The 20144-nt window shown below is 45.6% G+C and overlaps 1 protein-coding gene across 17 annotated transcripts in view; it reads left to right on the top strand.

Moving 5' to 3' along the window:
- Positions 1-20144, top strand: part of PTPRT (protein tyrosine phosphatase receptor type T) — a 1148549-nt gene that overhangs the window by 427091 nt on the left and 701314 nt on the right. For all 17 annotated transcript variants that reach the window (XR_012061742.1, XM_072944247.1, XM_072944255.1 and 14 more), the window contains exon 3: positions 11493-11618. Coding sequence is in view for 16 of the 17 variants with exons in the window: in XM_072944247.1 (XP_072800348.1) it covers positions 11493-11618 (126 nt within the window). In the remaining variant the exon portion in view is untranslated. The remainder of the gene's footprint in view (positions 1-11492; positions 11619-20144) is intronic.

Genomic DNA, 20144 nt, shown 5'->3' with positions numbered 1-20144 from the left:
TATATGTATATGTATATGTGTGTGTGTGTGTGTGTGTGTGTGTACATGGAGGTACTGGGGATTGAACCCAAGACCTTGTGTGTGCTAAGCACATGCTCTACTACTGAGCTATATACCCTTTCCTCCGTGGATATATTTATTGAGTGCTTACCACGGTCAAAGTATGAGGGTATGGGATGAGGCAAGGTGGGTACCTTACCTGCTTCTTTTATCTCCGTGTTTTCATTGTCAGGCTTCCCCACTAAAACATGGGGCAAGTTGTTTAGCTGGTTCTCAGTTTCATCGTGCGTAAAGCATGGGCAGTAACAGTACCAATACCATGGGGCTCCCTGAGGATTAAATGAGGAGATTCGTGGACGTGGCTCAGCACAGTGCACAGCACGTAGCGAACACTCAGTAAATGCCACCTGCTGTTATTATTATTCCCACTTCACAGATGAGGAGATGGGGGCATGAGATCTTCTCTGACCCACCCGAGGCCCCAGAGAAAGTGCCAGAGCCAAGCCGGGCGTCATCCTCTGGTGCCACGTCCTGCACTCCCGACGCTGTACCACACTCCCTTCCTTGGTGCGTGGGGCATCTGTGGAGCTTCCCTCAGGCTCTCAGGCATCACAGTGCTGGGCTCTTTGACATGTCCTGAGGAGTCAGTGGCCAAGAACACAGACACATAGTTCCTGCCCTGGCAAACTCAGCCTGGTGATGGGAAGATAGAAAATAAATAAGTGAGCGAGTAAATGAACAATTCCAGGGTTACTCAGGGGGCATGAGCAACAGCCCCAGTGAGTGGAAGCAAGATGGTACAACAGAGAAGAACGGGGGGAGGAAGGAGGCTGCTTCTCACAAAATGTTCAGAGAGGCTTCTCTGAGAGGCAGCATTTGATTTTTGATGTGGAAGATGTCCAGAGCCAGCCACATGACGCCATGTGAAGCTCTAGGGCGAGAGCATTCCAGGCAGAGGGAACAGCAGTGCAAAGATCCTGAGGCCACCGAGAGCTGGCTTGGGCTTCCGAGACCTTCAGAAAATAACACAGCTCCTGCCAGATAGCAGTGTCAGCCCTTCCTTCTGTGGAGAAGAAGCCTTTACTCCCCTTTCCCGGCAGATCTGAGTGTCCCTGACATGGGTTATGACCCCTGGCCATCTCTTTCTTTCACTGCTCCCTCAAAACTGAAAATGAAAAAGACACAGCCGTTGTGTGAGAAAAGATGAAAGATGCTATTCTGGCTTCTGAGTGGGCAGAGTTCTGGCTTGGGGCCAGGAGAGCTGGCTTGCATCCCAGCTCTGCACCCCTCTCTTTGCAGCCTTGTCCTTTTTATGCCTGTCTCCCCACCTGTAAAATGAGGAGCGGGGCCAAATGATCCCTTCCCTCTTGAAATGTGGGAGAGTAGCGGAATCCCTGAATCTGCTCCTGGGGTGTTTGGGAGGGGAAGCAGACTTGCTGGCTTGGGTGGGGCTTCTGTTCAGGCTGGTGGGCTCTCCAGCTGGTCTCCACATTGAGCCATCTTCACTTTAACTGGAGGTGACTGCTCTCCCCACCGCCGCCCCTCATCCTCTTCCTGGAAGGTTGAAGCTGAGCCCTGACCCCTTGGCCCTTCCCTGCTGGTCACGGTGCGCGGCAGCATCTGTTGCAGTGTTGCCCAGGGCAGAGCAGCCGGCCCTCCTCCGTGCTCTCTCCTGTCTGTGTGCACGCCGGAGCCTGGGAGGGCTGGCATGCGTGAGAAGACGGAAATCCACCTACCTCGTCCCACTGTGTCCTCTTCTTGTACGACATACAGATGCGCCAGACTGAAGCCTGCGGCAGACCCTGCAGAGAAGCTGGTCCAAACAGAGGCTTTTATTTCCAGGGGACACCTGGCCCTCCTTGTGTCCCTGCAGGTGTAGCCAGGTGACAGGATGGAGGACACAGTCACCGTCTCCTAGGGTCAGAAATCCGAGTGCCCTTCCAGAGAGTTTAATTTACTGCTGTGTTACGTGGGGAGACCCTCAAGGTTAGGTGACGGCCCAGGGTCACACAGTGGTAAGTGGTGAATAAGGTTGGGATGGACAGTGTGTGTCAATAGCTTATCACACTAGGCACTGCTGACTCTTACAAGATGTGGTGGACCAGCCCAGATAGTTTGCTTAAAATGTTTTGTTGAGATTATGCAAGATGAGCGCATGTAGCATGGCTGTCTTTCCTGTTTCTAATTCGTACCCTGGGATTAAATATTCATTTAACAAATACTTGGCACCTACTGTGTGCCAGGCACTGTTCCAGATCTTTACAGATATTAAATTTGCCCAGTCCTCATAACAACCCCAGGAGATGGGGACTATGCTTATCCTCATTTTACAGACGGAGTAATTGAGACACGTAGAGGTTAAATAATTTGGTCAAGGTCACACAGTTAAAAAAAAAAAAAGAAATAGCAGAGCTGGGATGCGGGCTTCAGAGGCCACACCTTTAACCCCTGGGATGTGGAGTCTCCCTGGTCAGAGCCCATCACCCTCTACTCAAGGTGGGCGTGCCCGAGGGCCGGTTATCTCCTTGAATTCTCTGCTTCACAGGGAGAGAAACTGGAGCCTGGAAAGGGCTTGAGGGTGTTGGAATCAGGTTCTAGATAGTTGCTGTTTCTGTTACTCCTGTCTTTTCCTGCTCCACTGCCTTGGAAGTCGGAACACGTCTCTGGTCTAGAAGACACCCAGCAGCAAGTGCATTTTTCTCCCTTGAAGTCCCTTTGCTAACTTCCACCTTTGTTGTTTTCCTTCCTGGATTTATTATAATGGGCCAAATTAACCTGAGTTGCCTCCCAGCATCTCTGGGAGAAAGAACCAAATGAACAGATCAGACACTGTTTCTCTGGTCCTTGGGGAATGGCCAAGCCATCAGAGAGACATCATCTTATTTATAATAAATTCACTGTTCAAAGAGTTTAAAACATTTTTTTTCCTATTAGGAGTATTGTTTCTATCTGTTGAGTCCATGAGTGTTTGACATTGGATGACTTTATAAAACATTCTACTAATTGGATTTGTTAAAGCAAATAAATCAAACACTAATTGGAACGTGCCCTGCCATTATTTTTGCTTACTGAATTAGATATAATGGTGTGAAGGCCTTCTTATCATATTTGTGCACTTATTTAAACACCCCCTTGGCACACACTTCTGCAAATTCAATTAGATATTCCAAAAAGGAATTCAATTTATGGCCAGGCTGGTTTACATTCATTCCGGGGGCAAGACTCGCCTACCCACCATAGCCTGCCCACGATTAATAAGCCACTTAGATATTGCCCTGCCTTCAAAGCATTTGTCGGCACGAGGGTGGAATCTCGATGACTTGGGGGTTGGGGTGCATCATAGTTAGGACGTGGGCATCCACAGAGCAGGGCTAGCTTCACGGACATGTGACTTGTCCAGTCACACCCGGCCTGGTACTTGGAAGGGCCCTGTGCTTAGTTTAATCCTCTGCTATGGTCATCTTGAAATTTCTTAACTAGTTTTTAAGCAAAAGGCTTTGCATTTTGGTTTTGCACTGGGCACCCCCTATGAACTAAGAAGGTGAGATCTGCCCTGGTTGTCAGACTTTCTGACTAAGGAAGGAGTCCCTGATTTGAATCTTGGCTCTGCCCCCGATTGACTGTGTGGTGTGGACAGTGTCACCTGCTCTGGCCTTGGTTTCCTTGACTGTGAAATGGGAGTACTGCTCCTTGCCCATGAGGAACACATGCTGTGATGTCAGTGAAGTGCTTATTAAATCCAAGGAGCTTTTGTGCTTCTCTCAAGCCTTTATCCTACAGGCCAGGAGTGTAGCTTCAGAAAGCAGTGGATGATGTGTCCCCCCTCCCCACCTCCTGGAGGAAAGGAAAAGACAATCTACAACTAGAAATGGGAAGGAGGTATCAAAAGCACATGACATCAAACACTCAAATGGTGAAACACGGTACTCTTCTGTGACTGTGTTAAAACTGGAAATTTTTATGGCATCAAAGCAAAGGTTAGCAAACTATACAACCTGTGGGCCATTTCTGGACCTTCACTTATTTTTACTCTGCCCACCAAGGAAGGTTGATCTTTTACATTTTTAAATGTTTAGACAAATCGAAAGAAGAATATTATTTTGTGGCATGTGAAAATCAGAGGAAATTCAAAGTGCAGTGTCAGTAAATCGAGTTTTATTAGAACACAACTCTGCCCATCTTTCTGTATTGTTTCTGGCTGCTTCTGTGCCATTGTGGCTTTGCTGAGCTGCAGTGACAGACACTAAGTGGCCTTCTGTGGTTGGCAGAATTCCAAATCGGTCCCCGAGATGACCAGCCCCTGGTATCCATGTCTTGTATAATCCCCATCCTTGGGGCGGGACTATGAAGAGACTAGATATCACTCTCGTGATTAGTTTATGTTAGTGATGAAGGTAAAGAGGTTTTGCAGGTGTAATTATGGTCCCAAATAGGTTGACTTTCATCAAAAAGGAGATGATCTTGAGAGGGCCTCACTGAATCACATGAGCCCTTAGAAAGGATGGAGTTTTGTCCAAAGGAAGAGATTTGAGACACGAGAGGGCTTGTGGCAGGAACTGTGGGTGGCTTTTAGGGGCTGAGAGTATCCCCTGGATGAAAGCCAGCCAGAGAGCAGGGACCTTGATCCTATAACGACAAGGAACTGAATTCTGTCAAATGCCACATGACGTTGAAAGATGACCCGGGCTCCAGAGAGGAAAACTGTTTCCCTGATACCTTGACTTCAGCCTTGCGAGGCCCTGAGAAGAGAACCAGCCCAGCCTTGCCTGCAGAAACCATGGGATAATAAGTGTGTGTTGTTTTAAGTCCCTAAGTTTGTGGTGACTTGTTGGGTAGAAACAGAAAGCCAGTACACCTGCAAGGTGAAATGCTTTACTCTCTGGCCCTTTACAGAAAAAGTTGGTTTACCCCTGTCTTAGCAAGTGGCGGTGGTGGTGGTTGGACTTACATCTACCATAGACGTGTGTGTATAAATACTTACTTACACGGCTCCAGGACAGTGCCTGGCTTATAGTAGAAGCCCAGCAAACCTTTCGTTTCTCTTCTGAACTCAATTCTGCTCAAGAATACACAGGATCATATCTGAGAAATGCAGAGGCAGACACATTTATATTTTTATTGAATTCTATTTCTCTCTCATTTTCAAAAGAGGAGCTCATGTTTAAAAAAAATTCTGATTGGCACCATAAACTTTATTTACGCTTTAATGTGTCTTGAAGTAGGTGTCCTGCACTATTTTCACTTCTCTTACAGATGCTGATATGCTATACATTACCAAACCCAAATGGATTTTCAGAATCCAGTTTCCTTGCTGCACTTTTCCATTTCTCTGTTGACTTTTTATGCTTGACTCACATCAGAGCATCTGGGGCCTTGGCTGCATTTTGACCTCAACCTGCCCAGGGAAGCAGCTTCTCTGTCCCGGTGCAGGGAGGTAGTGCCGGGTGCTCGGCCTGTGGCTGCACCGTCCTGTCCTCCCCTAATGATGTGGGTCTTCTTCAAACCAGGACATGTGCTCTGGAGGCTGAGCCCAATTTGGGGGTTGGGGTGTGGGTAGGGGTAGGTTTATGAGATCTTTGTTTTCTTCCAAAATGATAGTGATGGAGATGACAGCAGTTAAATGGGACCGCTTACTCTTTAAAACAGGATGAGGTGAGCATCCATCCACCTGAGTGTCTTTTGGGAGTCTCTCTGACCGTAAGTGTTCCCCAGGTGGCCTGCCACAGACACCTGCAGAGGTGGTGGTCCAGAGCCTTCTCTACAGGTGTCAGGGCACCAAGGAATTGCACCAAGAGGGATAAATGTCATTGTTGAAAGAGGAAAAGGAGCCGCAGTGAGACTCAGCATCATAGGCTTGACTGTTTGACGTGGGTCCACGGGAAGCCGACTTTTCCTCCATCCTCCTCCCCTTGGTGGCCCTCAGTAGCCCGTCCTGGGGCTGGAGGCCTGGCTCTGCATCTGTGTGGCTCCTGAGAGTTCCCAGTTCTTCCTGAGTCTTTGGAATCCTTAGCCTTTACCCCTGGAAGGGTCCTCAGTGATCCGATCCACCTTGCACACCAGAAAGTGAAGACCCAGAAATGAGGAAGGCAGATGAGCGAGGGGGCTGTACCCAGGCGGCAGTGTCGTCTGCTGCCAGACTGTACCGTCTGGAGCTCATAACCACTCCATTTCTCAATCCGTTGATGGAGAGGGGGAAAATTCAGGGAGGATTGCTTAAAAAATACTTATCAAGTATATTTCCTCCCCTGAATTGCTTTTAAAACTTATCTCTGGGTCCAGCCAGATGACAGAGAGCAGGTCTCTAGGCCGTATCATATTGGGCTCCACTGAGTTGCTTTTCCTGAACTGTATGTTTGGGTGATGCTGTCAGTTTATATGGAGAATGATTATGAGAAATAGTCTCATGAACTCGGCCATGCACCCCTTGTGTGGATGCTGTTTCAGACGTTGTTCATTACGGGATATAGGATTTCTGTTACCAGTACCCCTGTGAAGTTCTCGTGCGAGCTAAGCACCTGGAATGACTGTAATTTACCTGAGCAATTTGGCTTTTATTGTATGAACACAGAGCATCCAGTATCTGAACAGATTATCCTTTTTCTCTTGGCCTCTGGAAGCTCAGAGCCAAATATGTAACTTCCTTCAGCAGGTGGACGGGTAGGACGTTGCAGCGTGGACTTGTACGTAACCCTTTCTGTTCTGCTTTTCTTTTTTCTTCTGTCCTCTATTTGCTTTTTTTTTTAATTGAAGTATGGTCAGTTTACAGTGTGGTGTCAGTTTCTGATATGCAGCACAATGCTTTAGTCATATAGAAACATGCATGTATTCATTTTCATATTCTTTTCTACCATAAGTTACTGCAAGATACTGAATATAGTTCCCTGTGCTATACAGTATAAACTTGTTTTTAGTTTGCTTTTTGTCATCATGCTGTATACTTCCTGCTTCTGTGTTTTGTCAGTTGACTGTGGCTGGACTAGAGTTGACAGGGAGGATGGTGACCAGTGAGAATGTGGTCTATGTTCTTGATCTACACAAAGCACAGGATACTTAAAACAACCCCTTGGCCATGCATCCTGCTTTGCTGGGAGCCCAGGAGCTCCATGGAAAAGTCACGGACCATGTGGACCCCTGGAGTTCGGACATATTTGTGCGATAAGGTGCAGGACAGAGGCCTCTCCTAGAAACTCTTTTGTAGAGAGGGACACCGAGGTTCCCTTAAGGGACGATAAATTCTGACAGAGTGGAATAGAACTGACAGCTGGGTCTGCCTGTTCCTAAGAAATAGTGGCTTGAAAGAAGAGTGTGAAGCTGCTTTCAACTCTACTTTAAGCCAGCTCTTCCTCAGGGTAAAGAGGGCTGTGGTCACTGGGGCCAAGGTCTGCTGCTGTGGGACCCCAGTATCAGAGAGCAGACTGTTAGATGGGAAAGGCGTTTGCTCACTGGCTGTGAGTTGAAGTGGTCACCAGAGCTCTGCAGGTGGAGGCAGCAAGGTGCCTGGGGGTGGCTGTGAAGAGGAGGTGGGTCCCTACCCCTAGGGGCGGGACCTGTCAGCACTCAGCTCAGGTGCAGCTGAGCAGGCCACCTACCACTGGGTGGAGAAGGCAGGTGACTGGTGAGTGACTGATCTGATCCAGGAGACTAGGGGCAAATTATTGTTGTGAACTTTCTTGGGATTTATTAGCTGGGGTGCCCAAATATATAATATGAGCCCTCCTAAATCTTGTCTAGAAAGCAGCAGAGAATTGGCTTAATTAGACCGTTAAGTAAAATTTATTAACAATTTCTCCTTTGAGCTTCAACATATCTCCATGAAAGTGTGTTTTTTTGCATTGCACCTTGAGTGTATGTTTGTGTGGCTGTCTTTCCCTGTTCTTTGCAAACTCGGTAAGGGTAAGAATCATATCTGTCAATTCTGTGTCTCTGCACAGACTTTTTTTTAAAAAAAACTGCACTAAATGTTTCTAGAATAATAAGTAAGGGAATGGGTTCAAATGAAAAGACCCAACCACTTTGGAAGCACTATCTGCCTGATGCCCTCTCATCACTCTGTAAGCGAAAGTCTTGATCTTTGGTTTCTGGGGAATACATTCTTCCTCTGGTCTATAAGAATGAGCCTGGGTTCTCTGGTTAGGTCACCATGGATTTAAACTTCTTGCCTCCATCACTTCCCTTCCATATGACCTAAGCAGATCACTTAACCCTTTAATGCATCAATTATCTTATACTTAAAGTAGGGATAAAAATCTATCTCAGTTGTGAGGATTAAGTGAAAGCAAATGCGATAGTATCTGTAATCAGTGCCTAGTATATTGTCTGACATGGAACAAGTGCTCAAGAGAGTGTGCTTCTTACATTAGTCAGGATGTGCAGGGCTCTGCTATGGTAACAACTAAACTCTAAGATGTCAGTGGCATTAAAACTAGAAAAGTTGGCATTTTGCTCCTGGTAGGTTGAATGACAGTATTACTGGTCAGGCGACTGTCTGGGTGGTTCTCCTCCATTGAGTGTCTCAGGCATCTAAACATCTTTCTTTGATGCCACTGCCTTCAGATACATCTTTGAAGGTCCTCACAATAGGGTAGTTGAGAAGGATTACTTGTAAGAGATTATTTTTATGGGCTAGTCTTGCACATGGTGGATATCACTTTATTACACATTTCTGGGGTTTACCACATGGTCTTCCTCCGATGCAAGGTGGACTGGCAATGTGAAGTTCTTACCTGCCCAAGAGAGAAGACGTCAACAGTTTGCCATATACCTAACATTGTCTTGGCTTTACGTTCCCTCTCTAGCCGTGGAGGCTGACCTCAGTTTTGGGTGACCTGCCCACTCTTGGGGTGAACACTTGAGATGCTGCAGACTCCCCTCGCTCATCATTTCGAGCACATCGGGATCTGTTGTCAGTGGTGTTGACCTGGTCCATTTGTCTCCCACAGGCTGGGCTCCCAGTGAGGCAGTGGTGGTGCTGAAACTATTTAAAAAGCTTTAAATGGTGTGTTATTATCTCCTGCCTGTGGCATTCACTCTGCTCTTCTGGTCAGAGAAGGTCTATAGAAGAAGTGACTTGGGGAGGCTAGTTTGGAATGTGTCAGACAGGCAATGTAGGGAAGGAGCTTTCTAGGTAAAAGTGGCAAGTATGAAACCAGAAAGAGCAGGGTGAGCTTGGAGACTGCTGTGGGCTCACTGTTACTGCATTGTAGCTGGGTCTGTGTCTGGCATCCCGTCCACAGTTACTGGTTTGTTCATTCAGTGATACTCATTAATCCCCTGCTCTGTGCCAGAGCCAATCCCAGCCATTCTGAAGCTTATGTCTAGTGGAAGCTAGTTGTCCTTGCCTTTCAAAAGTCAACCTTCTCCACTCTATCTGGGATGACGTCTCTCCTGCCATCTGCCTAACCTTTCTTCTTGTCTCTTGGGACTTCCTTCCTTGTCTGTTGACCCTTGTCAACCCACACTGGGACTTGCCCTTCTTCCCTCAGTTCCCCAAAGCCCCAGTGACACATGGCTGTTGTATGTAGCCAGGTCTCACCGAGGAGTTGGGTGTAGCAGAGGGACATGACAGCACAGGACAGGGAACTGTTTCTAGTTCATGGTCAGGATGGCTTCCTGGACCTCTCCATCCTAGGGGTCCTCCCAGCCACCGCAGCTGCAGCCATCATAGCACACCCTGAGATGTGCACTACTTACTGGTTTACTTGTTTCCTCTCTGTCTCTTGCCGGTGATCAATACCATGTCTCTTTTGTAAACTGCTGTATAGATAGCACCTTGTACTCCGCTGGATCTGCAGTACGAGCTCAACTAAATAATTGTGAAGTAAAGAATGAATAAATGAAAGCACACAGGTATTTTAGTTCCTACCAGGGCATCAGTCATTTTCCATCACAGGAAATTTCTCATCAGCTGTCACCTTCTGCAGGTATCTCCTTTACATTGTGTTTCTTGGACCTCTCTCTCCCTCTCCTTTCTGTCTCTCTCTAGGTGTCTGTACTGTAAATTCCTGTAACTTTTTAGTGCAAAGCAATTTAATACTCTCAAATCAAGCTCCAACCCTTGCAGTATGAAAATAGGTCCAGCCCTCCTTTGCCCAGCCGAACTCATTTGGGTGCTAAAGACTGGGTTTCCATAGTCAGCAAGAAAGGAAAGTGGAGAAAGTTTTGACCTCAAAGGTTTCCTTTAGCAATGTTGTGACCAGGTTCTGTATCAGATCTGTCGACAGGACTTCCACCACCACTCAGAGGAAATCCCAGGTCTGGGTTCAGAAAAGGGGTTTTGTCCTTTGTAGCTGATGGAGACGATGGTGATATCACGTGAGGCGGTGGACACAGGCAAGGGCTGGCAAGGGATGGTTTCTGTACATGGATCAGAAACACCTTTGGATGTGTGATGGGGAACCAGTGGGGGTTTAAGGAAGGGAGATGGTGATGTGATGAGATGTGAGCAACAAGGGGACAAGCCAAGGGCAGTGGAAAGGTGGACTGGGGTGTGAAACTGGGTCCTGGTGCTGCCCCCAGTCCTCTGCGCATCCTGCCAGCTCAGCCTGGAGAGCTCTTCCTCCTGCTTTATGCCCCTGGAGATGCTCCTGAACTTCAAAGCCCTAATGAGTTCTCTTCTTCCCCCGCACCTTCAAGGATATACTCTCCTGCTGTTTCTCTGGACAGACCAGCATTTCCTAGTTGGAGCCCCAGTTCTGTACTCCACGTTTCTCTCAGTGTCACCTAGAGAAGGGGACTTAGAGCCCACAGCGTATGCTCAGTAAAGTCAACTTGACACAGCTCATTGTAAAGTGGTGGGTGGTGGAGGGCTTGGACTTTAAGGGAGATGCTTTAAACACTGTCAGCCTTGACTTTAGTATCTTCCAGGTGCACGACTGTCTAATTCTTCACGAATCTGACTTTTACTCCATGAAAACTGCTTTTATAGGGAAGGAAGTGGGTGTTGAGAATTTATTCTGTACCAGTTACTTTTCATATGTTATTCCATTTAGTCCTCCTGGTATTTCTGTCGAGTGGATCGTTCCCTCCACGTTCCAGGTGAGGAAACTGAGACACAGATGGTGCAGCATCTGGCCCGAGCTGACCCAACTTTGCAAAGCTGAGATTCGTGTCTAGTTTTGCAAGACTCGGAAGCTAGTGCCCTCCCCACTGCCTTGCAAGCATCTCTCAATGCTGCAGGAAGCAATTACAGAGGCATGCCCTGGCATTCATTTTTCCTACTTAGAATGAGACGTTGTTGTTTACTTTCTCAGGAAGGAAGATTGAAATCAATGTAAGTAGCCTTATTAACTTTTTTAAATAGGGGGGCCTGCAGATGCCAATGTCTTTCCTGAGAGCACCAAAGCAAATATAAAAATCCAATTTGCTTGCCTTTTTTTTAAAACCTTCTCCAGAGTTTAAAATTCAGTGCTGTAAATGAAGAGCCGATGAGACGGGGGTAATGAACCAAGCCTCAGACTCAAGGATATATTTACCCGTATCTCTTTTGTTTGCAGGTGGCTGTTCCTTTGATGAGCATTACAGCAACTGTGGCTATAGCGTGGCCCTGGGCACCAATGGGTTTACCTGGGAGCAGATCAACACGTGGGAGAAGCCAATGCTGGACCCTGCGGTGCCCACAGGTATGTGACCAGCTGTGTTTGAGACTGTGACGACAGCTCTGATGATGACTTGTGGCGGGAAACTTTCTTCTGGATGGAGCTGCCTGAGAGGGCAGTAGATCACTTTGCTGGTAGTAAGTTCCCCATCTCCAGAAGCATGCAAACCAAGGCTGAGTGGATTCTTAGGGATATGGTAGAAATCATATGTCACCCGGATTCAGGAAACTTTTCACTTTGAGATTCTAAGCATTAGCTGTAAGTGGGGGCATCGCTGGGTTTTGTGTGAGAGCCTGACTGCAGTGGGATTTTAGGGGAAGAAAGAGCTTCTGAAGAATTGAGGTCATTTCTCTCCTATCAGATCACATAGACGCAGCTTGCATTTATGCAGGGAAATTTCTACAGTCCAGATGTTGCTCATAAAGTTGAGGTTCTGACATCCTCAGTGCCAAGTTTATCCTTAGCCAGGGGCTGAAGACCTAATGTACATTCCTGATGGATGCCTGCCTGAGGTAGGACTGTGAGTGTTACACCTCATGTATTCTAGGGGAGGCACACCTGGAGGAGGTATAAATGCAGGGTGAACACATTTAGGGTGGGGCATGCCTGCGTGAGCTGAACCTCGAAGAGGCTTACCTGGTGACGTCAGCCAGGAAGAGTTGCAACCCTGGGACCTCTAAGACCACCTCTTTGGATAACGTGGTCCCTGGTAAGTACAGTTGTAAAGATAGTTGGTTGCTGGAGAAATAGGCCATTCTCTATGGTTCCTCCCTTTAACCCACACACCCTCTAGTTTTTTTTTTACCAGCTCCTCCTGGTGCTCTTTCTTAGTGTCCTCTGTCTGCTTTCTCAGGCCATTAAATGTTGGCGGTCTTCAGACTTGTTCTATACTCTTTCCAGCTGTATTAACCCTGAGAGTCTGCTGTGCTCTGCATGGCCATCTTTGATGTCAGCCTACTTAATTCAGATTTTATAGTGTGCACGTGTGTGTGTTGTGTGTGTGTGTGTGTGTGTATGCACACACATGCTCTTTAGCCCACTGGAAGCCCTGTAGGGTCTTGTAGCCCTCCAGACTCAACCTGTCCCAAATTGAACCCTTGACTCATCTCCATCTACTCACACGCGAGTGCTCCCTGTCTCAGAAGGCCACTTCATCACTCAGGTGCTGATCAAGAAACCCAAGGGTCCCACGTCCCTCTTCCCTGCCCTTCCTGACAGTCACTCCGTCCTGCCTCCTCACCTCCTGAGCCCATCTCAAGTCTGCACACCTCTCTCTCTCTGCCACCTCTGCCCTGGTGCCACTGTCACATCTCGCCTGGGTCACCAGAAGTCTCACACAGGCTTCCTGGCTTCCTCTTATGACTTTAACCCACTCTGCACAGAAGCCAGAAACTGTTCTAAAAGGTAGGCCTGTTCATGTCACCTCTTCCTTTCATTGTCCCCACCCACCTTCTGCCTAGAATCTTTTTGAGGCTTTCCTCTGGCTCTGAGAGAAAAGTCCGATGCCCTGCAATGACCTCCAAGGCCCTGCAGAGCTGGTCCAGCCTCCCCAGGTCCCATTCCCTGCTGTGCTTCCTTTACCCTGGCTTCTGTCCATTTCCAGAATGTTCTGGACCCTTTCCTGCCTCAGGGACTCACATAGGATTGGCATTGTCTGGAGAACCTACTCCTCCACCCCGTTCTCTTGAACTTGCCCTCGGTATCTCAGCTCGTGCCTCACTCCTGAGAATGCTCTGGTCTTGGTCAGCTCTTTCTGCAGATGGTCCCCCTGGCACCCTGCACTTTTCCTCTGGGACACGCATCACAGCTGATGTTATTTGTTCAGTGTACATTGTATCCCCAGAGGCGAAGTTCCATGTGAACAGGGACCATGACAGTCTTAGTCCCGGCTTCATCCTTAGTGCTTAATTCCGTGCATTATGCACAGTATGTACGAAATGCCATCTTGTTGGATGGACACACGAATGAATGGGCAGATAGCTTTTAAGTGTTTCTTTAATGGAGAAATGAATGATAAACATTATTAAATGCCTTTGGGCCCCTTATTAACTGATCACACATTTTAAGTCTTTGCTGCTACCCTCCCATTTCACAAATCGGAAAACCAAGGTTCCCCGCAGCCGGGTGACGTTGTTGCTTTTCCCACCATGCTGTGCTTTCCCCTGGAGGGAGCAACCCTTACTTCTCATCTTAATATTTTCAGCCCCTCATTATGGCACAGTGTCATTTCATAAACATTCAAGTGTGCTAATACAGTCTTCTGAGCTTTTCTGAATAGAGGCATTTGATAATGATCACCGAAATTATTCTGTTGTGATGTGCCTGTGGATTTCAGGGGCTCCATGTGCTTCTTAGGCAGAGAGGCATGAAAATGAATTTGGATTAGGCAAAACTGTTTGCTCTTCCTCATGGGCAAAGGCTGAAGCCTTCCTCTTCCTTCTGTAAAGCCAGCAGTTTCCATCTTTTTGGAAATCTAGTTTGACTCTGTTTACTCGGATGTTCCACAACCTTTTACTGCTCCCTTTCCGTGTGACAAGCTCTGTGCTAGACTATGGGTCAGTCAGTATATGTCATTTGGGCACTTCCCCTGGTGCACAGGGTGAAATCTGAACTCCTTGTCATGGCCTGCAAGGTCCTGCATGATCTAGTGTCTTCTCTGAGCCTCCTTTTCTTCTCTCTCAAAATGCTCCACGTACCTGGATCATGTTTCAGTTTCCTGGACATGCCAGGGTTTTTCCTGGCTCAGGGCCTTTGCACATGCTGTTCCTGCTCACTGCAGGCATTTTCTTCACTCTTCACTTGGCTGGTTTCTTCAGGTCTCAGCTCATGTGACTCTTTCTCAGGGAGATGTTGCTCCTTGGTCAGAAGAAAGACTCCTCGGATGATCTCACTCCCAGCATCCTGCTCTTTGCTTTCAAAGTCCTTATAATAAACTTGTTCCAATCCTCCACCACGGCCGAGTGACTCTGGGCCTTAATCCCTCTGCTTCCATTTCCCCATCATTAACATGGGAACCAGTGTGAGACTTCAGTGGGATGATGCCTGTGTGCGTAGAATGTGTCTGCACATAGTAGGGCTTCATCAGTGCTGGTTCCTCTCGGTGCTTTTCTGGTTCTTGCAGTCTCTGGGACTGTAAGTCTGAAGCACCTTGGAACCTTGTCCCCTCCTTCATGCTCACCTGACCCCAGATGCTGCTTTACACAGGTGAACCTTCCAGCGGGAGGTCTACTGTGGGTCCCTGATGGTCCCAGAGAGACTGTTCAATACCGGGGATCCATGCTACCCCTGATGGAGAACACCTCCTCCATCTTAACTCTGTTAATTCAGTGCTGCACACAGCCACCGTCACACTCTTTTCCTCATTCCTCTCCATGGGAAAAGCCCTCAGGCTAGCATTCCAGGCTTCAGACCTGCTTTTGCACCCACTTCATCTTCACTGAGGCTATCACAGAGGAATGGGGGTCACTGTGCCCACAGACTTTCTCTCTAAGCCTCTGTCTTGCCTGTGGAATTAACTACAGCTACCACTGGTTCCCATCTCTGACTTCCCCAACCTCAGCGTGAGTTTCCACATGTCCACCCTGAGATCCAGCCCAGGGCCCTGCAGAAGGGTCTCAGGGGTGCTGAGAGTAAATGTAAGTGCTCTAAATGTCCTTTTAAAGAGGCCGAAGCCAGAGGCAGTGGGGCTGGGAGGTTTCATTCTATTTCCTTCTGATACTCTTAGGACATTAAGTGTCAGAATGAAGTAGGGCTGGACCTCAAGCTGCAAACCTGGGTGCATAAGAAAAGCTGTATTTGCATCAACTTGAATTTGACTCTAAGCCTCCAGGGAGCCAGACATTACATTGTAGGTGTGATTGGGTCTCCCCCTTCCCTAGGGGTCAGCAAATATCCTGGGACTTTGGCAGGCCTTTGTGGTTTCCTCTGAGAAGCCTGCTGTCCCATTCCTTGTGATCCCTTTGGGTCTAGTAATTCTGCTGCTTCGTTCCCAGGCTTGGAGTCCTGGTCCTGAGTCGAGCCAGCCCAGGGGCATCACCCAGCATCCCTCCTCAAGTACTGCCAACGAGCAGTCCGTATCCATCACCAGCACATCCATCCCTTTCCTCTCCCCAGTGTAGGAACTTCTCCCCTCTTCTTCCTGGCCCTCAAAGGCACACCCAACTCACCCCAGCCCTTCTTGGATCCACAGCATAATCTCTTTAGTAAGTTTAGACTTTAAGAAAAAAAAAAAAAAAGGAAAGAAGGAGCCCTTGGCTTGAAGCAGCTTCTTCTCTCCATCCTGCACAAACCTCTAGAGCAGAGAAGTACAGAGAGCCTAGTTAGTTACCTGATTGGAAAGGACAGGTATTGGGGAAAATCCAGAGACAACATAGGCATACAGACAGGAATACTTCAACCACTCAGCCTGCCAGGGGAGCAGGCACAGATCCAGAGTGGTGCTGTGCTTTTCCTTGGTGCCACTGGGCCCTCCGTACTGTGTTCTGCTTTGCCCTAACTGCTGATATTTATAGAGAGAAGGTTGGGGTCTGTTATGGATTGAATTGTGTCCCACAAAAAGATAAGTGGAAGTCCTAACCCCTGGCACCTATAAATGTGATCATATTTGGAAATAGGGTCTTTGCAGATGTAACCAAGCAAAGATGAGGTCTTGCTGGTTATCCTGAGCCCTCATACAGCATTATGGGTGGAGGAGTGGAGACCTTTACACACACAGGGCAGAAGGCCATGTGAAGCCAGAGGCAGAGATTAGAGTGATGCGTTTACAATCCAAGGAAAGCCATGGATTCCCAGCAGACACCAGAAGCCAGAAGCAGCAAGGAAGAATTCTTCCTAGAGCCTTTGGGAAAGGGAGGGGTGGTATGTCCCTGCCAACACATTGGTTTCAGACTCCTGGACTCCAGTACCATGAAAGAACAGGTTTCTGTTGTCTTTTTTTTTTTCAAACATTTTTTATTGATCTATAATCATTTTACAATGTTGTGTCAAATTCCACTGTAGAGCATAATTTTTCAGTTATACATGAACATATATATATATTCATTGTGCCTTTCTTTTCTCTGTGAGCTACCGTAAGATCTTGATGATATTTCCCTGTGCTATACAGTATAATCTTGTTTATCTATTCTACAATTCTGAAATCCCAGTCTATCTCTTCCCGCACCCCACCCTCTTGGCAACCACAAGTTTGTATTCTATGTCTATGAGTCTATTTCTGCTCTGTATTTATGCTTTGTTTGTTTGTTTTTGTTTTTGTTTTTGTTTTTCTTAGATTCCACGTATGAGTGATTTCATATGGCATTTTTCTTACTCTTTCTGGCTTACTTCACTTAGAATGACATTCTCCAGGAGCATCCATGTTGCTGCAAATGGCATTATGTTGTCAGTTTTTATGGCTGAGTAGTATTCCTTTGTATAAATATACCACCTGTTTTTTATCCAGTCATCAGTTGATGGACATTTAGGCTGTTTCCATGTCTTGGCTATTGTAAATAGTGCTGCTATAAACATTGGGGTGCAGGTGTCATTTTGAAGTAGGGTTCCTTCTGGATGTATGCCCAGGAGCAGGATTTCTGGGTCATATGGTAAGTCTATTCCTAGTCTTTCGAGGAATCTCCATACTGTTTTCCACAGTGGCTGCACCAAACTGCATTCCCCCAGCAGTGAAGGAGGGTTCCCTTTTCTCCACAGCCTCTCCAGCATTTGTCATTTGTGGATTTTTGAATGACAGCCATTCTGACTGGTGTAAGGTGATACCTCATTGTAGTTTTGATTTGCATTTCTCTGATAATTAGTGATATTGAGGATTTTTTCATGTGCCTATTGATCATTTGTATTTCTTCCTTGGAGAATTGCTTGTTTAGGTCTTCTGCCCATTTTTGGATTGGGTTGTTTGTTTTTTTTCTTATTAAGTCATAGGAGCTGCTTATATATTCTAGAGATCAAGCCTTTGTTGGTTTCATTTGCAAAAATTTTTTCCCATTCCGTAGGTTGTCTTTTTGTTTTACTTATGGTTTCCTTTGCTGTGCAGAAGCTTGTAAGTTTCATTAGGTCCAATTTGCTTATTCTTGCTTTTATTTCTATTGCTTGAGTAGACTGTTCTAGGAGAACATTTTTGAGATGTATGTTAGATAATGTTTTGCCTATATTTTCTTCTAGAAGGTTTATTGTATCTTGTCTTATGTTTAAGTCTTTGATCCATTTTGAGTTGATTTTTGTGTATGGTGTAAGGGAGTGTTCTTGCTTCACTGATTTACATGCTGCTGTCCAGTTTTCCCAACACCATTTGCTGAAGAGACTGTCTTTATTCCATTGTATATTCTTGCCTCCTTTGTCAAAGGTTAGTTGACCAAAAGTTTGTGGGTTCATTTCTGGGCTCTCTATTCTGTTCCATTGGTCTATATGTCTGTTTTGGTACCAATACCATGCTGTCTTGATGACTGTAGCTCTACAGTATTGTCTGAAGTCTGGGAGAGTTATTCCTCCAGCTTCTTTCTTTCTCTTCAGTAATGCTTTGGCAATTCTAGGTCTTTGATGGCTCCATATAAATTTTATTATGATTTGTTCTAGTTCTGTGAAATATGTCCTGGGTAATTTGATAGAGATTGCATTATATCTGTAGATTTCCTAGGGCAGTGTGACCATTTTAACAATATTGATTCTTCCAATCCAAGAGCATGGGATATTTTTCCATTTTTTAAAGTCTAATTTCCTTCATCAATGGCTTATAGTTTTCTATGTATAATTCTTTCACCTCCTTGGTTAGATTTATTCCTAGGTATTTTATTACTTTGGGTGCTATTTTAAAGGGGATTGTTTCTTTACTTTCTTTTTCTGTTGATTTATCGTTAGTGTAAAGAAATGCAACTGATTTTTGAATGTTAATCTTGTAACCTGCTACCTTGCTGAATTCTTCAATCAGCTCTAGTAGTTTTTGTGTGGACCTTTTAGGGTTTTCTATATATTAGTAACATGTCGTCGGCATATAGTGACACTTTTACTTCTTCTTTTCCAATTTGGATCCCTTTTATTTCTCTCTCTTGCCTGATTGCTGTGGCTAGGACTTCCAAGACTATGTTGAATAGGAGTGGTGATAGTGGGCATCCTTGTCTTGTCCCAGATTTTAGTGGGAAGCTATTGAGTTTTTCACCATTGAGTACTGTGCTGGCTGTAGATTTGTTATATATAGCTTTTATTATGTTGAGATATGTTCCCTCTATACCCACTTTGGCGAGAGTTTTTATCATAAATGGGTGTTGAATTTTATCAAATGCTTTTTCTGCATCTATTGAGAAGATCATGTGGCTTTTGTCCTTTCTCTTATTGATGTGATGTATTACATCGATTGATTTGTGTATGTTGAACCACCCTTGTGTCTCTAGGATGAACCCCACTTGGTCATGATGTATAATCTTTTTTATGTGTTGTTGGATTCTATTTGCTAATATTTTGGTGAGGATTTTGGCATCTATGTTCATCAGTGATATTGGCCTATGATTCTCTTTTTTTGGTAGTGTCTTTGCCTGATTTTGGTATCAGGGTGATGGTGGCTTCATAGAATGAGTTTGGGAGTATTCCCTCCTTTTCAGTCTTCTGAAAGAATTTGAGAAGGACTGGTATGAGTTCTTCTTTGTATGTGTGGTAGAATTCCCCGGTGAAGCCATCCGGTCCTGGACTTTTATTTGTAGGGAGGTTTTTTTATTGCTATTTCGATTTCATTTCTAGTGATCGGTTTGTTCAAGTGATCAGTTTCTTCTTGATTCAGTCTTGGTGGACTATATGTTTCCAGAAACTTGTCCATCTCTTCTAGGTTATCCAATTTGGTTCCATATAGTTTTTCATAATATTCTCGTATGATATTCTGTATTTCTATTTTATTTGTTGTAATTTCTCCATTTTCCTTTCTTATTTTGCTAATTTGTGCTCTCTCTTTTTTCTTCTTTGTGAGTTTGGCCAGAGGTTTGTCGATTTTATTTACTTTTTCAAAAAACCAGCTTTTGGTTTGATTGATTTTTTCTGTGTTTTTTTTAAAATCTCTATTTTATTTATTTCCTCCCTGATCTTTATAATTTCCTTCCTTCTGCTTCCTTTTGGGGTTTTTTGTTCTTCTTTTACTAGTTCTTTCAGCTGGTGGGTTAAATTGTTTATTTGAGATTGCTCTTCTTTTTTGAGGAAGGCCGTAATCGCTATAAACTTACCTCTTAGCACTGCCTTTGCAGTGTCCCATAAATTTTGTGTGGTTGTGCTTTCATTTGTCTCAAGGTATTTTCTAATTTCAGCTTTGATTTCCTCATTGACCCATTTAATAGCATGTTGTTTAATCTCCATGCTTTCCTTTTTTTCTCTTTTGTTTCTCTGTTGTTGATTTCTAGTTTCATGGCATTATGGTCAGTAAAGATGCTTGAGAAAATTTCTGCCTTCTTAAAATTGTTGAGGTTTCTTTTGTGCCCAAGTACATGCTCAATCCTAGAAAATGTTCCATGTGCACTTGAAAAGAATGTATATCCTATTTTTGGGGGGTGTAATTCTCTGAAAATATCCACCAAATCTAAT

This window comes from Vicugna pacos, chromosome 19, assembly GCF_048564905.1.
Source record: "Vicugna pacos chromosome 19, VicPac4, whole genome shotgun sequence".
Lineage (NCBI taxonomy): Eukaryota > Metazoa > Chordata > Mammalia > Artiodactyla > Camelidae > Vicugna > Vicugna pacos.
Note: the sequence above shows the minus strand (reverse complement) of the source record. Positions and strands in the feature narration are given on the sequence as shown.